Source organism: Panthera pardus, unplaced genomic scaffold, assembly GCF_024362965.1.
Source record: "Panthera pardus isolate Hobbes unplaced genomic scaffold, ASM2436296v1 HiC_scaffold_16, whole genome shotgun sequence".
NCBI classification, from domain to species: domain Eukaryota; kingdom Metazoa; phylum Chordata; class Mammalia; order Carnivora; family Felidae; genus Panthera; species Panthera pardus.
Window position 1 is genome coordinate 148,634,084 of NW_026526721.1, and position 26,412 is coordinate 148,660,495.

Genomic DNA, 26,412 nt, shown 5'->3' on the forward strand with positions numbered 1-26,412 from the left:
CTTAAAATTTCTTGCAAGGCTGGTTTAGTGGTCACAAACTCTTAATTTTTGTTTGGGAAACTTTTTATCTGTCCTTCTGTTTTGAATGACAGCCTTGCTGGATAATGAAATCTTGGCTGAATATTTTTCTAATTCAGCACAGTGAATATATCCTGCCACTCCTTTCTGGCCTGCCAATTTCTGTGGATAGGTCTGCTGCAAACCTGATCTGTCTTCCCTTGTAGGTTAGGGGCTTTTTTCCCCTTGCTGCTTTCATGATTCTCTCCTTGCCTGAGTGTTTTGGTGAATTTGACTATGATATGCCTTGTTGATGGTTGGTTTTTGTTGAATCTAATGCGAGTCCTCTGTGCTTCCTGGATCTTGATGTCTGTGTCTTTCCCCAGGTTAGGAAAGTTTTCTGCTATGATTTGCTCATGTAACCCTTCTACCCCTATTTGTCTCTCTTCCTCTTCTGGGCGCCCTGTGATTCTGATGTTCCTTTTTAATGAGTCACTGATTTCTCTAATTCTTAAATCGTGCTCTTTTGCCTTCATCTCCCTCTTTTTTTCTGCTTCATTTTTCTCTATAAGTTTGTCCTCTGTATTGCTGATTCGCTGGTCTGCCTCATTCATCCTTGCCACCACGGCATCCATCCGTGATTGCAGCTCAGTTATAGCATTTTTAATTTCATTCTGACTAGTTTTTACTTCTATTATCTCTGCAGAAAGGGATTCTAATCTATTTTCGACTCCAGCTAGTATTGTTATTATTGTGATTCTAGATTCTGATTCAGACATCTTGCTTGTATCTGTGTTGGTTAAATCCGTGCCTGTTGTTTCTTCGTGCTCTTTCTTTTGGGGTGAATTCCTACCGAATTCAGTCGTTCAGGTTGTGCAGATTGTTGTGTTCATCCTCCAATCAGTTTTCTAGGTGTGTAGGATGGTTTAGTATTGGTCTGGCTCCATGTCATGGACGCGAGACACACAAAAAACTTCCATGCTGTTCCGCCATCTTGGCTCCTCCCAAGGTTTATTTACTCTTGAGAGTGACACCGTGCGTGGGGGAGGTGCAGAGAGAGAGAGGGGTACAGAGAATTTGAAGCCGGCTCCCCACTGACAGCAGCGAGCCTGATGGGGGCCTTGATCTCCTGAACCGTGAGATCACGCCCTGAGCTGAATGAAGTCAGATGCTCAACCGAATGAGCCATACAGGTGCCCCTGGGGGGAAATTTTTTGATTAAAACATTAGCCTCTGTCATAGTTGAGAAGGCCCAGCCTCTGACCATGAAGTAATTCCAGTATACAGGTTTGATAGATCACTTTATTTCAGTAGAATACACGGTTGTCCGTTGTCCAGTCATTTGTGTCAAGTGAAACTTGTCCAGTGTCCCTCTCCAAAGTGGGGAAAGCCGGACTCCCATGGGCCCTGGTGTTTGGGCAGGGTGTGAGGGGGAAGTCTTGCGATGCAGAGTGGAAACCAACGCTCCAAGGCAGGGGGTGAGCTGGGGGGCACAAATACATGGGGAGAGTTCAGGCCAGGGCGCGGTATGGACACCCAGGATCTCTTAGGAAGGGGCCGGCATAACGGGCAGAAACCTGCACTAAGATAGTTCCTAAGTTTATAGCCCGAGAGATGGGACATATTTTCATTTGGGGTCATGTCTGTGTGGGGGTGGCTGGTCATTAGCCCTCAACCAGAACAGGTGTCGTGTGCCTGGGCGCTGTGGCTCAGGTTCGCAGTCCACAGATGCCTCCGTTCACCTTGCTGGTGTGCCCAGGATGGGCCTTGCCACTTTCAACTTCTGTGTTTTTCTGTTTTTAAAGCAGACTTTTAACTCAGCTGGTTTGTTGTGATTCTGCATTTGGTGGTACAGCACTGATCAATTTGGGAAAGAACGATTTTCCCACATCAGATTTCACGGATGCCTTTATACTCCTCTTCCAGATTGTCTGCTCAGGTCGACTTTAATGAATCCTAGGGAAATGGCCACATGGTTGCATGATGCAAATACAAAATTATCCACAAGGAAGCCTCAATTGGGGGAGGTTACATTTGAATTTAGAACGTGGTATTCAAATCATAAATGATAGAAATATAAGTTGCTTTCAAAAGCTTGGGATTTCAAAGTAATACTCTCATATTATCTCTCCAACAGATTTTGAAAAAGTAATACTGTAATCAGGACACAATGACCGGAGCTGGGAACAGCTCATGCACATTAATATTCCCAGAACATTAAACACTTGAAAATAACTTATGGGGATGACTCCTTTAGAGATTTGCTTATAATTAATACAAAATAATTCTTAGATTTTTTTTTTTTTGATGAGTTGGTTGTAATTAATGCAAAATAATGCTTGGGTTCCGTGGCTTAATGAGTTTTGATTTCTTTTGGAAGTGTTAGAGTGGAGTATTAAGAAGTTCTTACGATGGCATTGGAGCAGAGGGCTGGGAAATGGTAGAGGGAGCACCATGTCAGATGCCTTTGTACAGCATCTCTCTGGAAGCTTATGCACAAGCAAGGCACAAACCTTCTTGTGCTGGTCTACCTAGAGGGCTGCTTTTAGCTTTACTTCCTACCTTAGGTCCACCTGCCAGACCAGAAACAGAGTTGCCTATGGCTTTCCCTGGGTGTTTGCCTCAGGGTTGAAACATCAGTCTTGTAGCTCACCACCCATGAAGGAGGGTCTCCCTTTTCCCTTCACACAGATACATACCAGCTAGCACGGATGGAGAGAGGCAAGAGACACAGCAAGGGGCTGTGCACTTGCCCAGGGGTCTGGAGCAGAGCTGACCTAAGCCACTGATAGCTACTAAATCTCACACTGGGTCTGGATGAGAGAGGAGAGGAAGAAAAAAAAAATCCTCAAAACAACAAAAGAATGTCCAGGCCTTTCCAATGAGTGGAGGCCTCTGGCTATGCTGTATACCAGCCTTCTTAGTGGAAGAAGAGAGTGGAAAGAGCCATATGTGCATGTCCACTGGCAGTCAAATCACTTGGAAAATTTTCACTCTGGAGAATACAGCCCTGGAAATATCCTTGAACTTCACTTTCTTTGGAGGTGGAGTATCTTTCTCTTGATTAGCACTTCTCTGTGGAGAAGAATGAAAGAACAGAAGTGGGAGAATGTTAACTCCCTTTCCCTCCCTTTGCCACCTCCTTAGATTTTTTTCCTCCACTTTAGTAAGATGCATCGTGTTTTATCTCATTCACGGAACTTTGCCAGTATTAGCTATCTAATCCTTGAGTCCCTTGGCATAAGGTGAGGGGACAAAGAGCAGTATCTCGCTTTGCTCCATTATGGCTGTCGGCAGCTGGTGTTGTCAGCCTTGTGCAAATGCACGTTCAAGCCCGCCCTTCTAAGAAGCAATATTTCCTGGGACGCCTGGGTGGCTCAGTCATTTGAACTTCAGACTTCGGCTCAGGTCATGATCTCACGTTAGAGTCCCACATTGGGCTCCTTGCTGACTGTGTGGAGCCTGCTTGGGATTCTCTCTCTTCCTCTCTCTCTCTTTGCCCCTCCCGGACTGACTGCCTGACTCTCTCTCTCTCTCTCTCTCAAAATAAATAAGTAAAACTTTAAGAAAAATGGTATTTCCTAACTCCCTCTAGGGGGAAATTCTGGACACAGTGTGGGAGCAGATATGTCCGAACCTACGGGTTTATGGGGAAAGTGCACCAAGAAAGATTGGCGTCTTGAAGTTTGACTTTGGGCCACAGGATTACCAGTGGCTAGCGTCAAGGGCCTGGAGATGACCCAACCGGTGAACTTGCCTCAGGCTTGGAACTGTGGCAATTAAACACCCTTGACACCTTTTTCTTTTTAAATTCTAGTCGTTCCTTTTTACCTATAGCATGATTCTATTGTCATGATTATTCCTTTTTTAGTACCTTTTCTTTCCTCTATAACCCCTGCCCTGTCTGGGGTTTTCTCAATGCTCCTTGTCTTGCTTGTCTGTCTTGACTACTTGTTTGGGAGCTTTTCCACTTTCCCTGCTCATCTTTGACTTCAGCCTTTCCCAGTCTTGACTGCCACCTGCTTTCTAGGTTTTAATCTCCAGTTGCTTTTGGGCTTTGGCTTTTGTATGTTATCTCAAACTTACCATGTCTTAAAAGCTCACTTATGATTTCTAGAATACTCCCCATTTCTTCCAGTTACAATATAGTTCTCCTATTCTTTATTGACCCTTTATGGCCCTACCCACTATTGCGGTCAGGTTGCAAATCATGCTTCTTTAGTGATGTGTCTGCCTTCCTCCTTGTTCCCCCCGCCCCACTTGATTATTGCATGACCACAGCAACCTACTCCTTGGCCTTCTGGTCTCAGTTCCCCACTGGTGGGTCCCGAGGGGCTCCATAATATTTATAAAAGTACATGGACTTGGGAGTTAAACATGGGATCCAATCACTTCTGTGACTTGTGCTTAACTCTGTGACCTTGAACACGTTACTTGAGTACTTGTTACTTGAGTTTTTGTTTTTGCATGTATGAAATGGAGATCTCAGCATCTGCCTCACACAGCTGTTACAGAAGTCAGGTGAGGTAGTAAGTGTAAGAGCCAAGTAAAGGCCTATTGCCAGACACAGAGCAAGTGCTCAGCAAATGCTGCTGCCATCCCAGCACAGACTGCATCTTCAAAGTATGGAAGATTTCCATCATCGTAGAAGGTTCCATCCTGTCCCTTCCTTAGACTAAGCGACTACCATTCTGATCTCAATCCACATGGACACTTTTTTTCAGAACCTTAGGTAAGTGTATTTATACCACTGAGTTTATACACCTGTTTCTGGTGTCTCTCAGCCTCCTTTTTGGGATTCATTCATGTTGTTGTGGGATTCAGTGGCTCATCTCTTTTTATTGCTGACTAGGGTTCCATTGTATGAGTATATCTTAATCTATTCATCCATTTTCCTAGTGATGGACACCTAGGCTATCTCTAGCTTGGGGCTATTTCGAATAAAGGTCTAATGAGACTTTTTGTGGATACATGTTTTCATTTTACTTGGAAAAATACCTAGGAGTGGAATTTCTAGGTAATATACTAACTGTATGTTTAAATTCGTAGAAATTGTAACTGGAGGTGCCTGGGTTAAGCATCTGACTTCAGCTCAGGTCATGATCTCACTTTTCGTGGGTTCAAGCCCCGCATCGGGCTCTGTGCTGACAGCTCAGAGTCTGGAGCCTGCTTCAGACTCTGTGTCTCCCTCTGTCTCTGCCCCTCCCCCACTCATGCTGTGTCTTTCTCTGTCTCTTGAAAATAAATACATGTTTAAACAAATTATAAATGAAAACTGCAACTGTTTTCCATTAGTAAATGTGACAAAAGGATGTGGTCACTCCACATCCTTACCAACATTTGCTGTTGTCTGCTTTTTTCATTATAATTATTTCTGTTTGTGTGTGGCATCTCGTCGTAATTTTAATTTGCATTTTTCTCATGACTAATGATGAACATTTTTCATGTGCTTATTGACATATCTTTTGTGAACTGACTGGTTAAGTCTTATACCCATCTTTAAAATTGATTGTCTTTTTATTATTGAGTTGTAGGAACTGGTTATGTATTCTGGATTTAAGTTCTTTATTAGATATCTATGTTGTAAATATTTAATTTTGTGATGAAGTTTAATTTACTCATTTTTAAATGATCCATGCTTTTTGAGACCTTAGAAATCTTGTCTGCCTCCTAGTTACAAAGATCTTCTCTTACATTTTATTCTAGAACCTTCACAGTTTTAGCTTTTATGTGTAGATCTGTGATTCGTGTGAAAGTAATTTTGCATAGTATATGATGTAGTGGTCAAGGATTCCTTTCTTAATATGGGTACTCAGTTTTTCTATCCCTTTTTGTTGAAAAGAATTTTTTGTAAAGAATTTACTTGTTGAAATGTTTGTGACCATATATGTACGGGTCCATTTCTGGACACTGATACTGAAAATATTTGCATGACGTCATTATTTTTCTCTAATAGGTGTATACTTCTTATCTCTATCTACTTAATCAGTGACTCAGTAGCAGAGTCACTGGTGCTCAGACCTTGGTTTCTAAATACAGTTTCTTCTTGAAAGAAACTAGGGATTCTTGGAGAAGTAGCTAATGCTCAATCTGAGGCAGGAATTTCTTATTTTTTGAAACCCTTCATAAAGCCTTTTATTTTAATCTATTTTATTTAATATCTTTGAGCCAGGAATTCTATTTATTTATTTATTTATTTTAATTTAATTTAATTTTTTTTTTAATTCACATCCAAATTAGTTAGCATATAGTGCAACAATGATTTCAGGAGTAGATTCTTTAATGCCCCTTACCCATTTAGCCCATTCTCCCCTCCCGTAACCCCTCCAGTAACTCTCTATTCTCCATGTTTATGAGTCTCTTCTGTTTTGTCCCCCTCCCAGTTTTTATATTATTTTTATTTCTCTTCCCTTATGTTCATCTGTTTTGTCTCTTAAAGAGCTCATATGAGTGAAGTCATAGGATTTGTGTCTTTCTCTGACTAATTTCACTGAGCATAATACCCTCCAGTTCCATCCACGTAGTTGCAAATGGCAAGATTTCATTCTTTTTGATTGCCGAGTAATACTCCATTGTATATATATATACCACATTTTCTTTATCCGTTCATCCATCGATGGACATTTGGGCTCTTTCCATACTTTGGCTATTGTGGATAGTGCTGCTATAAACATGGGGGTGCATGTGCCCCTTCGAAACAGCACACCTGCATCCCGTGGATAAATGCCTAATAGTGCCATTGCTGGGTCATAGGTACTTCTATTTTTAGTTTTTCGAGGAACCTCCATACTGTTTTCCAGAGTGGCTGCACCAGCTTGCCTTGCCACCAACAGTGCAAAAGAGATCCTCTCTCTCCACATCCTCACCAACATCTGTTGTTGCCTGAGTTGTTCATGTTAGCCATTCTGACAGGTGTGAGGTGGTATCTCATTGTGGTTTTGATTTGTAGTTCCCTGATGATGAGTGATGTCGAGCATCTTTTCATGTGTCGGTTGGCCATCTGGATGTCTTCTTTGGAGAAGTGTCTATTCGTGTCTTTGAGGTGGGAGTTCTTAAGATGAACTTGGGACCTATTATAGCAGAAGTCCGGACACTTTCAAGGGGCCGTCAGTAGCCAAAACTGGAAACAAGTTGAACGTTTTTTTAAAAAAATGATTGAATCAGTTGACATCCATAAAACGTATTCTTTCAACATCCACTGTATTCACAATGATGCTGCAAAATGAATTCATTAGTAACTGCTGGTAGTTTCTTGCTCCCCCACCCATTCCTCCATTAGTCACATTTGCTAATTGCTGATACTCCAAAATCATTGGTCTGAAAACTGGTAAATGGCAACAAAGAAACAGTTATCAAACATCTCTGTTGCCTTTCCTTTACAAACCATATTTTATGATAACCAAATAGTTAAATGAAGATCCCTTACAGAGCAAAATGAGCTGAAAAAAGTACAAACAGAACGATAGAATTTGAAACTTACTATATTGCCACCTCTAATGAAATGATGGGACTAGACAGTGGTCGTTAGTAGGTAACAGTTGATGGGGAATTTTATAATGATTGGGTTAGGCTAACAACCCCTGACCTGGAGCAATTTTAACATTGTTAAGTGTGGAATAGCCAGACGGTGTATCCTTCCAGATATGATGCAATGCAACATGCAGAGTTCCAGCCCCAAGTATTATTGCCAAAATAATTGAACCTGAATTAAATGGAGTCTCCAGTCACTATAATTACCATTTTATAGGAAATACAGGCATAGAGGAATCCCACCACAAGAAAATCTACAGGACAAGTGTTCTAACTTTTCCAGAAATAAAAGGCATGAAAACTGCAAGCAGAAGAAAGACTGTTAGACATTAAAGGAGACTTAAGGTCTGCAACCAAATGGAAAATGTGTGGACCTGGTTTATATCCTGATTTCAACAAAATCCTACAGAAGACAGTTTTGAGACAGTTGAGTTTTGGACGTAGGCTGTGTATTGCCTATATTAAGTAGGTTTCGTTGTATTGGGTGGTAATAATGCTAAAGAAAAGAACCTTTCTCTGTAGACCGTACAGAAGTGTTTACAGGAGAAATAAGATGATGTCTGGTATTTGCCTTAAATTCCTGAAAAAGATGAGGATAGATTAAACAAGATGAGCAAAAATGCTGATAATCATCGAAGAACTGTCTTGTGACTTTCTTTGTTTTCATAATAAAAAGTTTAAATGAGAAACATGTGTGCTTTGACCCTGAAGTGAATGTTCTGGAGATGAAGAACTTTGGATATATGGCTGGGAATAGACCACTTGACATCGTACTAATGAGCTTGCTGGCATTATCACTGCTGTGAAGAAATATTTTGTGTCCTGCTTCATTTCTAATCTCCTGTGAGCACCTTCCCTGACAGCTGGTGACTTCGGCGTGTCAAGTCAGAGCTTGGCATTTGTTGCCTGCTTTTTCACACAGCAGGCTGGGAAGACATTCCATCCCAGCAGGGACACGATTGCATTCGTTGTTTGCCCTCTTTCCTTGAAGACCGAGTGAGGTCGGGTAGATCGCTCCCTGTTGCCCACCAGCTGTTTAGTCTGAAGCAGCCTGGAGATGGGTGTCCAAGGGTCCACTGCCACCTTCTGAGGAGCCACGTCCTTCTCTGCTGTTCACAGAGTGAGACTTCACCAGTACTCACCCCTCTGCACCTCGGACCATCTACATGGTGGTCACAAAGTGATCACGACCCCCCAGAGGAAAACGTCTTACAGCGTGCATTTACCACGTCCGGTGTTTCAGAGCCCTTCTGCCCTATCTGCAGCCCATGAAGGCCAAGTGCTGATTCATGGCATGTGTGTTAGCGATGCTGCCTGACTCAGACAAGAGCCCCTGGTCATGGACATGCCATAACGATCGCTTTGCTATACTGTGTGTCATTGGTGATACGTGTGATCACACCTTGTCATTGATAAAGAAACTTTGCCAATAATTCATTCTACCTTCCCTTCAAGTGTATTTACCTTCAGCTTTGTGACTTGTACTGGTCTTTGCCGTGAGCACTACAACTTTGAATGAGGCCTTTGTAGTTTTGGTTCCTCTCTGCCGTTAGTGACAAAATTAATTACTTTCAAAGTCCAAGATTTACTCTGTTTACTTGTCTAGGAGACCTAAATTGCTTTACTGGAAACGACAATGGCAGTGCTTGGAAAAGATAGTAAAGCTTAGATGGCTGTGCTTGGCAGAGTTCCCATCCAATTGATCATCTGGGAACTAGGGACAAATGGATTGCAGGACCAATGAAATCCAGCTTATGGTACAGCTCCTTACCATGCTCCCCCCACCAACTGCTGTGTAAAATACGCATTTTCGAAGATTCACTTTTCCTAGAACATTTAGATGATCTCCTGATGCTAAAGGTCCTGTTCACCATTTTAGGTTTGTAACATGGCGTGCTGTATTTTCACCGCATTTACATCTGAATTGTTGTTTTTTTTTTAATTCAAAGGCTAATGCTACATAATAGTATCAATAAAAATGCCAAATTAAGTGTAAACAGTAATGGCCCCTACTTGTGAAAATGTATTTTTTGTGACAGACTACATCAAACTGAAAGTTGCAGACCACCCGCACTGTTGATTTAATATGAGGTCTGCAGAGACACAATGATAGAACCTGGAAGTTTTTAAATTCCCAGTTTCTTAAAATCATAGTTGATCTTATATTTCAATATATTTTTGGAATGCATGCAAAAAAAAAAATGTTTCATTGGTTTATCCTCTTGGAATGACCCGATTACTTGTAGATCCTTATGTCCCCTGGGTCCACCTGTCGTCCCTGACCTACACTGTGAAGAACTGTATTTTCAGAGAACCTGGGAGCAGGACGTTCATATGCAGCACGGGATCTTCCGGCGTCAGGCAGCCCTCTGTCCTTGTGAAGCCTGTTCATGTAGGGTAGTTTCTCTTTTATTTATTTATTTATTTATTTATTTATTTATTTATTTATTTATTTAATATATGAAATTTACTGTCAAATTGGTTTCCATACAACACCCAGTGCTCCTCCCAAAAGGTGCCCTCCTCAATACCCATCCCCCACCCTCCCCTCCCTCCCACCCCCCATCAACCCTCAGTTTGTTCTCAGTTTTTAACAGTCTCTTATGCTTTGGCTCTCTCCCACTCTAACCTCTTTTTTTTTTTTTTCCTTCCCCTCCCCCATGGGTTTCTGTTAAGTTTCTCAGGATCCACATAAGAGTGAAACCATATGGTATCTGTCTTTCTCTGTATGGCTTATTTCACTTAGCATCACACTCTCCAGTTCCATCCACGTTGCTACAAAAGGCCATATTTCATTCTTTCTCATTGCCACGTAGTATACCATTGTGTATATAAACCACAATTTCTTTATCCATTCATCAGTTGATGGACATTTAGGCTCTTTCCATCATTTGGCTATTGTTGAAAGTGCTGCCATAAACATTGGGGTCCAAGTGCCCCTATGCCTCAGCACTCCTGTATCCCTTGGGTAAATTCCTAGCAGTGCTATTGCTGGGTCATAGGGTAGGTCTATTTTTAATTTTCTGAGGAACCTCCACACTGCTTTCCAGAGCGGCTGCACCAATTTGCATTCCCACCAACAGTGCAAGAGGGTTCCTGTTTCTCCACATCCTCTCCAGCATCTATAGTCTCCTGATTTCTTCATTTTGGCCACTCTGACTGGCGTGAGGTGGTATCTGAGCGTGGTTTTGATTTGTATTTCCCTGATAAGGAGCGACGTTGAACATCTTTTCATGTGCCTGTTGGCCATAGGATAGTTTCTCAAAGTGTAATTTGGGGAACCTTTGCATCATATCACCTGGGGAGCTTATTTAAGACGTATATTCCTAGGCCCTGTCGCAGGCTTCTGAGCAGACTCTGTGAGGCCTGGAAACCTGCATTTTTAAAACTTTCCCAAGGGTATCTGGTATGAGTACAGTTGAAGGACTGCTTAGAGTTTATACAACATAGAATACATACGCCTTTTCTGTTGGGTTTTTGTGACACTTTATTTATTTATTTATTTATCTATTGAGAGAGCGCGAGCGAGCGCACGGGAGAGAGGGAGAGTGGGAGAGAATCTTAATCAGTCTCCACACTCAGCATGGAGCCCGACTCAGCGCTTGATCCTGTGAACCTGGGATCATGACCTGAGCCGAAATCGAGAGTTGGATGCTCAACCAACCGAGCCATCCAGGTGCCCCTATGTTGGCATTTATGAGGCATGTTTCGCCCTTCTTTTTACCCTCAGGATTGGTCCGTCATGTCTGTGACCTGTTCACTGAAACTGCCACGCTGTGCTTGGATGTGGACAATAAGAACCACAGTGAGACGGCCGCCACCCTGCTCTTCTCCCTGCTCGATATTCTGCACGGCATGCTGACCTATACGGCCTGTGTCGTACGGCTGGCTCTGCAGGTATGGGACCTCCCCTCCCATGTCTGGAGCACCGCACCATGTGGTGCTTCTTCCCTTTCATCGTCTCCTACCTAAGCTTCCTCTGTCGTGTCTTTATGTTGGAAAAAGAACGTATGATGCTGTAGAGAAAGACTACCAGGTAAGCCATCTTTGGGCGACCAAGGTCAAGGACGGATAGTGTGATCACGGAATCTGAAAGGAAAGCAGGAGAGGCCTGTGGAAAGACCTAACCAAGCTCTGGCTGGGGAAGTCCCCCGATGGAGGGGATCATTTGCCTTATTATGAGCAATAACTAGGACTTTGAGGACTAGACGTGTGTTCAGCGCCTGTGGAAAAGACAATTCACCCCAAACTATAACCTGGATTTACTTAGCATCGTGCTATAAGGAAGGCCAGGGATGCGGGTTTATTGAGTACTTTCTGTGTTGGATGTTAAGTGCCTGCACATGCCTATTTCTCTAACCAACCGAGTCTGCTGATACTTAGATTATGTGAAAGCACACAGCCAGTATGAATCCATGGCTGTATTTTAAATCCTGGTAAAATTACAAAAGATGTGCATCAGGTGGTAGCCGCATCCCGCCTTGGGTGGGTGCAGAAGCTGGAGTTGAAAGCAAGCTGTTTTGATTCTTTGCCAGGAGTCCTAGCAGTGGAGCCAAGAAGGATTCCCCAGACCCTGGTTAACCTCTGTTATTCATCATTCTGATAAATGCTATCATTTATCCCCAGTTGAGCTGGTCAAGTGTTTAGCTTGTCTAGTGTGGTTTAATAAATAATTCCAAGATCCCCTCAGTAAACATGATAGCCCGTGTTTAACCCAATCTTGAAAAGCCAGTAGATGGAAATGGCCTTCACACTACCTGGTTGTTTTTATTTGCTCATCTTTAATGATAACAGCACTGTTAAGTACTTAGGAAATCCCAAATTATGGATTTCTCTTAGCTTGTCCTCTCTTTTCTAGAGTTTTTTTGGAGAATGTTGTTTCTTATTCCAGTTTTTTTTTTAATGCTTTTATTTATTTTTGAGACAGAGAGAGATGGAGCATGCACAGGGGAGGGGCAGAGAGAGAGCCAGACACAGAATCCAAAGCGGGCTCCAGTCAGCACAGAGCCTGACGCGGGGCTCGAACTCACGGACTGTGAGCTCATGACCTGAGCTGAAGTCGGATGCTTAACTGACTGAGCCACCCAGTCACCTCTCTAATTTCAGTTTTTGTAGTGATTTTAGGTAATTCTTCAAGGTGCAGTCAATAGGTACTCTTGCAAGATGCTTTGATGATATCAATCTGTAACAGATTATGTTTTGTAGATTGTAGATAAAAAGGATCAGACGTTTAAAAATTCCACAACATTAGAAATCATTTTATTACAAAGGATAGATTTTCAAGGGTTTTTAAAAGAAAACTCCTTAGTACAAAATATTTTCTAATTCGTTTTTTTTTTTATATTCTATTGTACCGATAGATCATTGTGTCTACTTTTTAAATTTCTTCCCCACCACTGTATATTTTACAGCTAACATCTTTCTAAATCCTCCCCCATAGCATCTGCCATGTATTGCTTTTGGCCTTGACCACCGACTTTGATCTTCATAATACCTGGTGTCAGTCTGACAGAGGTAGAGTCTTTGAGACTGAATTTGGGGAAAGGGCTGGGAAAAGAAATGGCATGTGTATCAAAGGCCCATCCTCCTTGAACACAGGCTGTAAGTACTTTCCAAACCTTCAGTCACCTCTTCCATTTATAAACATGCTCCCCGCTGGAGATTCTTTTGCATTCAAAACCTGATCTACTTCTAATAGGAACAACTGTAAAGGAGAAGAATTGAGGGTTGCCAGCCTTTAAAATGATAGGTGCCTAGCTTTTCTTTTCAGGGAGGAGAGTGATATGATTGATGCAGGAATATATACCAGGGAGGCAGGGACCATGGGAAGGCGGGTGTTCGAATCTCCATCAGGAGTTCAGTCCCTGCCTCCAACATGCCTTGTGATTCTAAATCGGTCCTAGTTTAACCTCTGGAGGGTTGTGTGGGAGAGATGTGGAAGCAGAGACAAATACATGCTCCAGATTGGCTGCTGTGGTATGGGCCTCGCAGGCTGAAATGCCTTGGATACAAGTCCCAGCCACACCACTTTCTACCTATATGACCCTGGGCAAGTTTCTTCACCTGCTTAGTACGGTTTCCTCATCTGCAGAGTAGAAATGGTAAAACTGGGGGCACCTGGCTGGCTCAGTCGGTCACAGCACCGACTTTGGCTCAGGTCATGAGTTGAAGCCCCGTGTCGGGCTCTGTGCTGACGGCTCAGAGCCTGGAGCCTGCTTTGGATTCTGTGTCTCCTTTTCTCTCTGCCCCTCCCCTGCTTGCTTTCTGTCTTTCTCTGTCTCTCAAAAATAAATAAATAAATGTTTAGGAAAAAAAAAAAAGGTAAAACTGCTGTGCAGGGTTGTCCCGAGACTTTACTGAGAGACGAAAATGTCTGCGAATATATGTAAATATGAGGTGCCTTGTATATACCCGGCTTAGGGAAGGTGAGCAGTAAATGGTTGCTGTCTCGTTAACAGCAAGAAGAAGAAAGGTGCACGCCTCACATTCCTGTTTACACAAGTCTTCCTGTGGCCCATGACTTCCTCCTGTCTGTGTCCTGGCACATGGGAGGGTACTCGGGCCATGTTTCCTGACTAAACTGACTCCTAGCAGGCTTGTGAAGTAATTTGTGGTTTGTTTTTTGTACGCATTAGCCTGGAGCAGGGCTGGGTTACTGTGATTTCAGCAGGGATCCAGAGAGGAAGGGTGTTAGCGGTCAAGGAGCTCGCAGTTTCGTCGGGAAGACCGTCACCACACAAATGGGGAGGAGATCATCATCCCGTTAACGTTTGCGAGGGTGCGGCTGCTGGAGGTGTGGGATGCCGCAGCGTGAAGGTGGGAGAGGAGAGCCTAACTTGACGGGGAGGGAGCCCAATTCGGTATTAACATCCAGGTCACCCGACTCCCCAGTCTGGTCCTTGACTATCATTTGTGAAGTGATGGAGAGCCATTAAACTGCTGTTTCTGGGCAGAGTTGGTGTTGCCGAAAGACTGAAATGTGGCCATGAGTTCTCCTTCGACTCACACGCACTTCAAGTCTATCCTTGGTGGGAGCCATATCTGTTTTGAGTATATCTTTAATATTATTATTTTTAAAAATTCTTTTAATGTTAGTTATTTTTTGAGAGAGAGACAGAACACGAGCAGAGAGAGAGGGAGACACAGAATCGGAAGCAGGTTCCAGGCTCTGAGCTGGCAGCACAGGGCTTGATGTGGGGCTCGAACTCACGAACCGTGAGATCATGACCTGAGCCAAAGCTGGACACTTAACTGACTGAGCCACCCAGATGCCCCTGTTTTTAGTGTCTCTTGAAATTATCCAGTTGTTCTCCTCTGTGGCATTCCCCTCATTGTTCTTTCCCACGAGCTACCCTCTGCCTGGTTGCTGAATCCAAGAGAGACTTTTCTGCCTTTGCCCATAATCCTCATCATGTCTCTGCTTCCTTTGCAGACTTCAGTGACCTCTCATTATCTGTGATATAATTTTCTAACTCCTTGGTGCGTCATTCAAGGCCTTGTAAGATCCAGCCCCAGGGTGCCTTCCAGCCTTTCCTGCCAGGCCTCCGTGCTCCCCATACCCACCCCAAACAGCCCACTCTCAGTATTTCACCCCATGCCTTTTGTCCTGTGGTTCCCAGCACCTGAAACACTGCTGTCCACACTACTCCCTGTAGACCCCATTCCCACCAACGAATGTGAAGTCACATGTCACCTCCTCTTACTTCCCTCCCGACCACCCAAACTGTGTCTACCTCTGTGGCAGTTTTCACACTCTGCCTTGAGCACAGTTGTTTGTTTTTTGTTTTGTTTTTTAATTTTATTTAAATTCAAGTTCACATACAGTATAATAATGGTTTCAGGAGTAGAATTTAGTGATTCATCATGTACATATAACACCCAGTGCTCATCCCAACTGGTGCCCTCCTTCATGCCCATCACCCATTTAACCCATCTCCCCACTGACCTCCCCTCCAGCACCCCTCAGTTTGTTCTATTTAAGAGAACAAACTCTTATGGTTTGCCTCCCTCTCTGTTTTTGCCTTATTTTTCCTTCCTTTCCCGTGTTTATCTGTTTTGTTTCTTAAATTCAGTATGAGTGAAGTCATATGGTGTTTGTCTTTCTCTGACTGACTTATTTCGTTCAGCACAGTTGTTTGGAAGCATGCTGTTCTTTTGGTCAAACCGTGAGACCCTACAGAGTGGGGACCCGAATTGTGTCATCCGTGGATGGTGAGCACGCGCGTGGTGATAATCGGGGCGCCCAGGGAGTGCTGCATTGTCTGGGCCCCACCATTGCAGGCAGCGCTCCATTTTGTGCTTAAACCGCTGGGGACGTTAGACTTCAACTGCCTGAGGAACTGACTGTCCCTTGTTCTCTACAGATCCTTACTTCTGTGTTAGTTTAACAGACCTCTGTTGAGTACCTACTTGTGTGCACTAGACTCGTGTAGCAGTGCTAGATATAAGGAAAAGTAAGATAAAAACAGAGAGGGAGCCAGGCCATAAGAGACTCTGAAAGACAGAGAACAAACTGAGGGCTGCTGGAGGGGAGGAGAGTGGGGGGAGGGGCTGAATGGGGGATGGGCATGGGGGGGCACTTGTTGGGATGAGCGCTCGGTGTTGTAGGTCAGAGATGAATCACTAAATTCTACTCCTGAAACCAGTACCACACTGTATGTAAACTAACTTGAGCTTAAATAAGTAAATTAAAAAAAAAAAAAGAATTGTGTTTCCCTGGCCTTTTGTTGACTTTTGTTTTTTTAAGCTGTACTCCTTTACCTCATTTTGGACAGTGCTGTGTTGTCATTTAATGTTAAAGATGGCTCATAAGTTGGCGTTCCCAGGTTTTATACGTTTAAGACTCTTAAGTTTGTGTTTCTGTCCAGAGTTCTCCCATGAAATGCATCCTTAGAAATCCAGCAGCTTTCTCAAAATGATCGCCAACACAACGCATCCTCACCTCAAATTCAACATTGTTCAAAGCTAACCCTGGGATTTGCCTCCCCCGATCACCCTGCTGCCCCAAGGCCTGCCACCCCCATCCTGCTGTGCAAACGAGCAACCTGGGAGTCATTCGTAAACTCTCTCTCCTTTTCATACTCCACATCTAATCTGTCACCAGATAATGTAGACTTTACCTTAAATACCTAATACGTCCAACCACTTCTCTCAACCCCTACTGCCCCAGTTCAGTCTACTGTCCTTCCTTACTTAGGCTGTAGCTGGGCGGGCCAAGAACATTGGATGGCTGGGAGGGGGGTAAGGTACTGTGTGGCAGTGACAGGGGCAAGAGAGTTATGGGCCAGAGGCAAAGGCAGAGGACCTAGATGGAGAGCGTAATAGCGATGTCGTAGCAGAGAGAGAATATTCTTGCTGCGGAAAGGGCCCCTTACAAAATGCACACAGTGGGCCACAGACCCAGGCCATCTAGAGGCTGCCTTTAGGGAGTGTGGTGTTAAGGACCTGGAGACAGACTGAAAGGAGAGGTGGGCCTGGGCCCCTGAGATTGTTATTCAGGATTTGTTTTTCTTTTTTTTCCTCCTGCATCCCTGCTGGGATTCCCATGTGCACAGAGCTTCCGTGGCGGTGCCACATTTTTGCAAGGAGACGAGTTTGTATTGTAGTCCTGGTATGAACTTCTCTGTTGTGCAGACAGGCAGCATTCCCCCACAACCCTTGGCAGCTTTGTAGGGAGGTGGTACCTGAGTACTGGTGGGGAGAGTCTAGATGTTTCTCGGTAACAGTAACTAATGACCATGTAGATCCCAGAGGCTGTGGAGGACTATTGGATGTCCCGGTGGGAAGAGTCCCACAGTGTGTACTTGTTCTTGTGGCCCCATCTGCTTGCTCCCGTGTGTTCGGAAAGGAAGCAGTGGCATCGCGCCCCCGCACGGCCTAGGTGCTGGTCTGCAAGACTGCCTTATCTTTCCCAAGAGAGAATCCGTTTGCTCTACAGGGTAACATGTTAGTGAGGAAAGGCCATGATTCTGTCTCACACTGTGCTTCAGAAGACGGGGATCAACAGCCAAGAATCAGAAGGGTTCAGACCTCCAGGGTGATGCTGCACATTTGTTTTCTGGAAGGAAATTCTACCTTTCTGGTAAAGTCAGTTGGGAAAGCGGGAGGTGTGGGGGTGGGGAGAAGAGAAGGAAGCTCCATGCTACGATTACCTTGGTTCCCCTTGAGAACAGAGAGGTTAAAAGGCAGGGGTCTGCTTTTCACTTGAGCCCCTGTGAGCCAGAGAAAGCAGACGGCTCAAATTCTGCCCACAGTTATGGGTCTGTTCAAATTTTCTCTTTCTTCCCGGTTGTGTTTTGGTAGTGTGTAAGTGTCTAGGAATTTGTCCATTTCTTCCAGGATGTTCAGTTTCTTGGCATATAATTTTTCATAGTATTCCCTGATAATTGCTTGTACTTCTGACAGATTGGTTGTGATAAATCCATTTTCATTCATGATGTTATCTATTTGGGTCCTCTCTTTGCTTTTTGAGAAGTCTGGTTAGGGGTTTATCAGTTTTGTTTATTTTTTCAAAAAACCAGCTCTTAGTTTCATTGATCTGTTTTTTTTTTTTTATTTATATTGTTTGTTTCTGCTCTGATCTTTACGATTTCTCTTCTTCTGCTGGGTTTCTTTGTTGTTCTGCTTCTAGTTCCTTTAGGTGTGCTGTTAGACTCTGTATTTGGGATTTTTCTTGTTTCTTGAGATAGGCCTGGATTGCAGTGTATTTTCCTCTTAGCACTGCCTTTGCTGCATCCCCAAGGGTTTGGACTGTTGTGTTTTCATCTTCATTTGTTTCCATATATCTTTAAATTTCTTCTTTAATTGCCTGGTTGACCCATTCATTCTTTAACCTCCGTGCATTTGGAGGTTTTCCAAACTTTCTCCTGTGGTTGATTTCAAATGGTGCTGGGAGAACTGGACAGCAGCATGCAGAAGAATGAAACTAGACCACTGTCTTACACCATACACAAAAATAAACTCAAAATAGATGAAAGATCTAAATGGGAGACAGGAAACCATCAAAACCCTAGAGGAGAAAGCAGGCAACAACTTCTTTGACCTAAGCCGCAGAAATTTCTTGCTCCACGCATCTCCAAAGGCAAGGGATTTAAAAGCAGAAATGAACCATTGAACCTCATCAAGATAAAAAGCTTCTGCACTGCAAAGTAAATGATCAACAAACTAAAAGGGAACCGACAGAATGGGAGAAGATATTTGCAAATGACGTATCGGATAAAGGGTTAGTATCCAAAATCTATAAAGAACTTATCAAACTCAACACCAAAAAAACCAAATAATCCAGTGAAGAGATGGGCAGATGTGAATAGACACTTCTCCAAAGAAGACATCCAGGTGGCCAACCGACACATGAAAAGATGCTCAACATCGCTCCTCATCAGGGAAATACAAATCAAAACCACACTGAGATACCACCTCACGCCAGTCAGAGTGGCTAAAATGAACAAATCAGGAGACTACAGATGCTGGGGAGGATGTGGAGAAACGGGAACCCTCTTGCACTGTTGGTGGGATTGCAAACTGGTGCAGCTGCTCTGGAAAACAGTGTGGAGGTTCCTCCAAAAATTAACAACAGATCTACCCTATGACCCAGCAATAGCACTGCTAGGAATTTACCCAAGGGATACAGGAGTGCTGATGCATAGGGGCACTTGTACCCCAATGTTCATAGCCGGACTTTCAACAATAGCCAAATTATGGAAGGAGCTTAAATGTCCATCAACTAATGAATGGAAAGAAGATGTGGTTTATATATACAATGGAATACTACTTGGCAATGAGAAAGAATGAAATCATGCCATTTGCAACAACATGGATGGAACTGGAGGGTATTATGCTAAGTGAAATAAGTCAGTTAGAGAAAGACAGATATCGTATTTTTTTACTCATATGTGGATCTTGAGAAACTGAACAGAAGCCCGTGGGGGTAGAGAAGGGGAAAAAATTACAAACAGAGAGGAAGGGGGGCAAACCATAAGAGATTCTCAAATAGAGCGAACTAAGGGTTGATGTGGGTAGGGGGCAGGGGAGAGGGGAAAATGGGTGATGGGCATTGAGGAGGGCACTTGTTGGGATGAGCACTGGGTGTTGTAAGCAATGAACCATGGGAATCTACCCTAAAAACCAAGAGCACACTTTACACACTGTATGTTAGCCAATTTAACAATAAATTGTATTTAAAATAAATAAATATATACATATATAAAATGAAAAAAAAAATGAAAAAAAAATTCTACCCATAGGCCTGAAGTCTGGAAGGACCTGGGCCTCCATGAAAAGAGTCTGGGAGTCCAGGCTAATAACCTGAGACAGGCAGTCTATACAGCCTTCTCTGAAGGCCCTGGCAGAGGTCATTACTTACAAGTAGTTGTATTTCCTCTGAGTGAAATTAAAAACAAGAAATGTGTGAATGAATTGTGCACATACTGCAGCAAACACAATAAATAGTCAGTGCCTTTTTTCAACATAAAATTATTCACCTCTGTAATGGAGATCGGGCAGTTCTGTAAAACTCCTGAGAACAGACACACCTTAGAGCCCCTCCCTTCTCATTGCCTTTTTCCATTGCAGTTTAAGGCCGTCCCTCCTAAGCAGTGTAGACCTATGTCTAATACATTGCACTGGGACATTGGACAGCTCTTCTAGATGTTATCCAAGCATGTGCACGCAGGGAAGGAAAGCATACCAGAATTATACGATGATGGCGTGCATCGTATACTGTGTATAATCATGCTCACGAGAAATGAGCACTCGTGATTTGGATTCCGGCTTTGTCACTCGTTGTCTTTGGGGCTTTTGACAAATTACTTAACTTCTCTGAACTTAAGTGTTCTCACCTGAAAAATGTGCATAAAGGCACCTCATCTCAGCATGGTTGGAAAGATAAAGTCCCATCCACAGTACATGAATGTAAACATCATTCTGTCAACGACGGCCTTGGTCTTGCTTTATCTGTGGGCCATCTGGGTCTGTCTCTGCAGCCTGAGCTGGTGGCAGTGGCACTGAGAGTACTCTTTGTCACGTTATAACACAGCATAACTTCTCAGGGTGCCATGGGGGATTGCTTCCTCAGCCCCCTTCCTCTCCTACACTGAGTGGATCTGTCTCCTCTGGCCAAACTGACTAATTTCCAAGAACCCCTTTCCCTTCTCTTGCTCAAGGCACAGAAGTCTGGCTCAGGAGGGGACACCCAAGCCGCGGAGGACCTGCTTCTGCTGAGCAAACCTCTGACAGACCTCATCAGCCTGCTCATTCCGCTGGTAAGAGCTCACCTGTTCGTGTGTCTTTCAGAGCACTCCTGAGGTGGTAGTAATTTTATTTCAATTTCACGATGCCGTGATTTTTTTATGCTACTTTAATTCTTTTCAAAGCTAGAACCAAAAGAAATTTCAGAAGATTATTTGGCCTAGAAACACTAAATTTCGACTTTATTTTAAAACTAGATGGCTTATTCATTTCAATAGGTATTTAAGGCAGAATTTCTCAAATCCGTCTTGATGAGCGTGAGGTCAAAAATTCGAGAAATGAATTCCAAGAAGGAAGAAGAAATCGCTATTATCAGTATTTCTCAAAAAGATATTTTAGAGTAGCACTCGGCATGCAGGACTCTGCAGGAGTACAGTAGGATGCACACAGGGGCCCCTGGGTAGCTCGGTCAGTTAAGTGTCTGATTGTTGATTTCGGCTCAGGTCATGATCTCACGGTTCGTGAGTTCAAGCCTCGTGCCGGGCTCTGTGCTGAATGTGGAGCCTGCTTGGGAGTCTCTGTCTCTTTCTGCCCCTCCCTGCTTTTGCTCTCTCTCAAAATAAACACACTTAAAATAGGAGCATGCACGCTGACCTAGATAATACTTCCCTAAATTTTCACAGATGTGGGAGATAAGTGAGGTTCAACGCAAACAAGTAAGACTACACAAGACCACTGAATATATGAAAAGAGCCCAGCAGGAACTTGGAGTTTGGACCAACTAAACAGTTTTAACCAAACTTAAAGAGGACCCAGTGTCCAGACACATGACTTCTACAAAGCATTCAGTCAGAGGGTGGGTTGGTGACATTCCGTGAAGACTCCTGAAAGCCTCTGCAGATTTGGGGAGCCAAGGACTGGGGGCCCCTGTAGCCTCAGGGAACTTAACCTCTTGTGGCCTCCACTCTCCACCGACTGAAGGTGGAGACAGACCTTCATTTCTCTCAGAACTGCTAGGATTTGTCCTTTTCTGCTCAGTGGCTTTCAAAGGAAGGCAAATGTAGTTTGGATGAATAATTCTGTAGACTTAATTGTGTTCAACAAATGTACGTTTGGCTCAATGGAGTAAAAAAAGTGGGGAAATCAGTCAGTTCTGGGTTATATCAAATAATGGCATGTGTGGAGTAAAGCAGTCACACAAAAAAGGTGTTGGTGGGCTCATAATGAAGTGTGGGAATAGCCCCAAACCCCAGGGTACATCCTCAAGCCCAATGGTGGAAGGATCTTTAGTGTAGAAGATCTTTTGTGTGAAGCTACATGGAAAATAGAACACTCACTGCTCAGCTCAGAGTATGGGGACTGAACTCTGGCAGCCAGCTCTCTCTTCGGCCAAGGGCAGGAAACAGATGAGGCTCCCAAAAACAGAGGAAAGACTAACACAAACCAGACTCTCTTTTATATAAGAGATTCAAAACAGCATGAAATTAAAAAAATATATATGTGTGTATATACACATATGTATAAACTGATGCAATATGTGATATATTAGATAATTATATTTATAGAGAATAAAGATTAAACAAGACAGATGAAGAAGATCTATCTTTTTAATTTTTTTTTAACGTTTATTTATTTTTGAGACAGAGAGAGACAGAGCATGAGCGGGGGAGGGGCAGAGAGAGAGGGAGACACAGAATCGGAAGCAGGCTCCAGGCTCTGAGCCATCAGCCCAGAGCCCGACGCGGGGCTCAAACTCGCGGACCGCGAGATCGTGACCTGAGCTGAAGTCGGACGCCCAACCGACTGAGCCACCCAGGCGCCCCGAAGAAGATCTATCTTAAGAAAGAAATGCAGAATCCATTATAGGCAAAACTTCTAGAACACTCTTTTTCACATGTATCTTACAGACCCAAGTTTTGGTGTTTGCTACATCCTCAGATTTGCTTTCTTTTAACAGGCGAATGTATTCCAGTTAGATATATTGTTAAACTTGTCTTTGATCTTAACTTTATTGTCTTATTTTATATTTTCTTTCTAAATTTGTTTAAACGTTAACATAAGGCTTAATGTATAAAAAAGTCTTTAACAGAACAAAAAAAAGCTACAAAGATCTGGAAGAAAATCCACAGGAGTATATACCAACTATGAACTTTTTGGTGTCCGATATGAGAGCATAGGACTGTGTAAAGAAAGGAACAAAAATACACCAGAGGAAATCCAAAAAACACTGTAGGATCAAGAGATTTAACTTCTCTTTCTCATCGCCTGACAGACCAAGTGCATAAATATAATGATGTAGAGTAGGAGTTGATAAGCCATGGCCTGCAGGCTAACTCTGGCCCCCTGCCTATTTTCGTAAATAAAGTTTTGTTGAACAGAGCCACATAGACCTTTTGTTTACATATTGTCTGTGGCTGCTTTTGCACCTTCGTAAGTGTTGAGGAGTTACAGTAGAGACCTTATAGCTCACAAGCCTATGTTATTTACTATCTGGCCCTTCCCAGAAGAAGTTTGTTTATGCCTGTATAATGAGTATAAACATTTTAATAAAATGGAGCTAAGAGAAATATATCCGTCCCTGTACCTTGAAAACAGAAACTGTACCTTCTGTTCAGTTTGCCAGACACATCTTGAAAAGTTGGTCTTGCGTTATGTTAAAAGCATATCAATAAATTCCAATAAGGAGGAATTGTATAGACCACATTCTTCAACCATAATGCAATTAAACTGGAAGGAAAAACAAGAATAGAAGATGCACTGTTAGCAAATACTATCTGTGAGCGTAAAGAATAAACCATTGTGGGGCACCTGGGTGGCTCAGTCAGTTAAGTGTCTGACTTTGGCTCGGGTCATGATCTCACGGTCCGTGAGTTCGAGCTCCGCGTCGGGCTCTGTGCTGACCGCTCAGAGCCTGGAGTCTGTTTCGGATTCTGTGTCTCCCTCTCTCTCTGACCCTCCCCCATTCATACTCTGTCTCTCTCTGTCTCAAAAATAAATAAACATTAAAAAAAAAGAATAAACCATTGTGATTGTATCAGTCTGGGTCCAATCAGAAGGCAGAAACCATACAGTGATTTAAATAAGAAAATTTTATCTTTTTTTTTTTTTTTTTAGATAATATACTTCTTTTTTTTTCTTTTGTTAATCTTTTCAGTTTCTTTATTCTTTGCTTCTTCTTTTCCCATTTTGAATTTAAACTTTAGGTAGTTAACGTATAGTGCAATATTGGTTTTAGAGTAGAATTCACTGATTCATCACTTAAATACAACACCCATGCTCATCATAACAAGTGCTGTCCTTAGTACCCATCACCCATCTAGCCCATCTCCCATCCACCTCTTTCTCAACCCTCAGTTTGTTCTCTGTCATTAAGAGTCTCTTGTGGCTTGTTTCCTATATGTTTATCTGTTTTGTTTCTTAAATTCCATGAGTGAAATAATATGGTATTTGTCTATCTGTGGTTGGCTTATTTCACGTAGCATAATACAGTCCAGCTCCATCCATGTCATTGCCAATGGCAAGATTTCATTCTTTTTGATGGCTGAGCATTATTCCATTGTGTATATGTACTACATCTTTTTTTTTCTTTTTCTTTTTTATATTTTAAAATTTACATCCAAATTAGTTAGCATATAGTGCAACAATGATTTCGGGAGTAGATTCCTTAGTGCCCCTTACCCATTTAGACCATCCCCCCTCCCACAACCCCTCCAGTAACCCTCTATTTGTTCTCCATATTTATGAGTCTCTTCTGTTTTGTGCCCCTTCCTGTTTTTATATTATTTTTGCTTCCCTTCCCTTATGTTCATCTGTTTTGTCTCTTAAAGAGCTCATATGAGTGAAGTCATAGGATTTGTGTCTTTCTCTGACTGACTAATTTCACTGAGCATAATACCCTCCAGTTCCATCCACGTAGTTGCAAATGGCAAGATTTCATTCTTTTTGATTGCCAAGTAGTACTCCATTGTATATATATACCACATCTTCTTTATCCATTCATCCATCAATGGACATTTGGGCTCTTTCCATACTTTTGCTATTGTGGATAGTGCTGCTATAAACATGGGGGTGCATGTGCCCCTTCGAAACAGCACACCTGGATCCCGTGGATAAATGCCTAGTAGTGCAATTGCTGGGTCGTAGGTAGTTCTATTTTTAGTTTTTTGAAGAACCTCCGTACTATTTTCCAGAGTGGTCACACCAGCTTGCATTGCCACCAACAGTGCAAAAGAGATCCTCTTTCTCCACATCCTCGCCAACATCTGTTGTTGCCTGCGTTGTTAATGTGAGCCATTCTGACAGGTGTAAGGTGGTATCTCATGGTGGTTTTGATTTGTATTTCTCGGATGATGAGTGATGTTGAGCATTTTTTCATGTGTTGGTTAGCCATATGGATGTCTTCTTTGGAGAAGTGTCTTTTCATGTCTTTTGCCCATTTCTTCACTGGATTATTTGTTTTTTGGGTGTTGAGTTTGATAAGTTCTTTATAGATTTTGGATACTAACCCTTTACCTGCTATGTCATTTGCAAATATCTTCTCCCATTCTGTCGGTTGCCTTTTAGTTTTGCTGATTGTTTCCTTCACTGTGCAGAAGCTTTTTATTTTGATGAGGTCCCAGTAGTTCATTTTTGCTTTGGTTTCCCTTGCCTCTGGAGACGTGTTGAGTAAGAAGTTGCTGCGGCCAAGATCAAAGAGATTTTTGCCTGCTTTCTCCTCAAGGGTTTTGATGGCTTCCTGTCTTACATTGAGGTCTTTCATCCATTTTGAGTTTATTTTTGTGTATGATGTAAGAAAGTGATCCAGGTTCATTCTTATGCATGTCACTGTCCAGTTTTCCCAGCACCACTTGCTGAAGAGACTGTCTTTATTCCATTGGATATTCTTTCCTGCTTTGTGAAAGATGAGTTGGCCATATGTTTGTGGGTCCATTTCCGGGTTCTCTGTTCTGTTCCATTGATGTGAGTGTCTCTTCTTGTGCCAGTACCGTACTGTCTTGATGATTACAGCTTTGTAGTATAGCTTGAAGTCTGGGATTGTGATGCCTCCTGCTTTGGTTTTCTTTTTCAAGATTGCTTTGGCTATTCGGGGTCTTTTGTGGTTCCATACAAATTGTAGGATTATTTGTTCTAGCTCTGTGAAGAAGGCTGGTGTTCTTTTGATAGGGATTGCATTGAATATGGAGATTGCTTTGGGTAGTAGCGACATTTTAACAATATTTGTTCTTCGTATCCAGGAGCATGGAATCTTTTTCCATTTTTTTGTGTCTTCTTCAGTTTCTTTCATAAGCTTTCTATAGTTTTCAGCGTATAGATTTTTCACCTCTTTGGTTAGATTTATTCCTAGGTATTTTATGGTTTTTTGTGCAACTGTAAATGGGACCGATTCCTTGATTTCTCTCTCTGTTGCTTCATTGTTAGTGTATAGGAATGTACCCGATTTCTGTGCGTTGATTTTATATCCTGCAACTTTGCTGAATTCATGAATCAATTCTAGGAGTTTTTTGGTGGAACCGTTTGGGTTTTCCATATAGAGTATCACGTCATCTGCGAAGAGTGCAAGTTTGACCTCCTCCTGGCCGATTTGGATGCCTTTTATTTCTTTGTGTTGTCTGATTGCTGAGGCTAAGACTTCCAATACTATGTTGAATAACGGTGGTGAGAGTGGACATCCCTGTCTTGTTCCTGACCTCAGGGGGAAAG

The 26,412-nt window shown here is 42.8% G+C and overlaps 1 protein-coding gene across 6 annotated transcripts in view; it reads left to right on the top strand.

Annotated features, from left to right (window-relative positions):
* Window positions 1-26,412, top strand: part of ULK4 (unc-51 like kinase 4) — a 569,816-nt gene that overhangs the window by 382,579 nt on the left and 160,825 nt on the right. For 5 of the 6 annotated variants that reach the window (XM_053903940.1, XM_053903944.1, XM_053903942.1 and 2 more), the window contains 2 exons: window positions 11,258-11,424; window positions 20,688-20,786. In XM_053903940.1, coding sequence (XP_053759915.1) covers window positions 11,258-11,424; window positions 20,688-20,786 — 266 coding nt within the window. The remainder of the gene's footprint in view (window positions 1-11,257; window positions 11,425-20,687; window positions 20,787-26,412) is intronic. The other variant, XM_053903943.1, reaches the window with a different exon arrangement.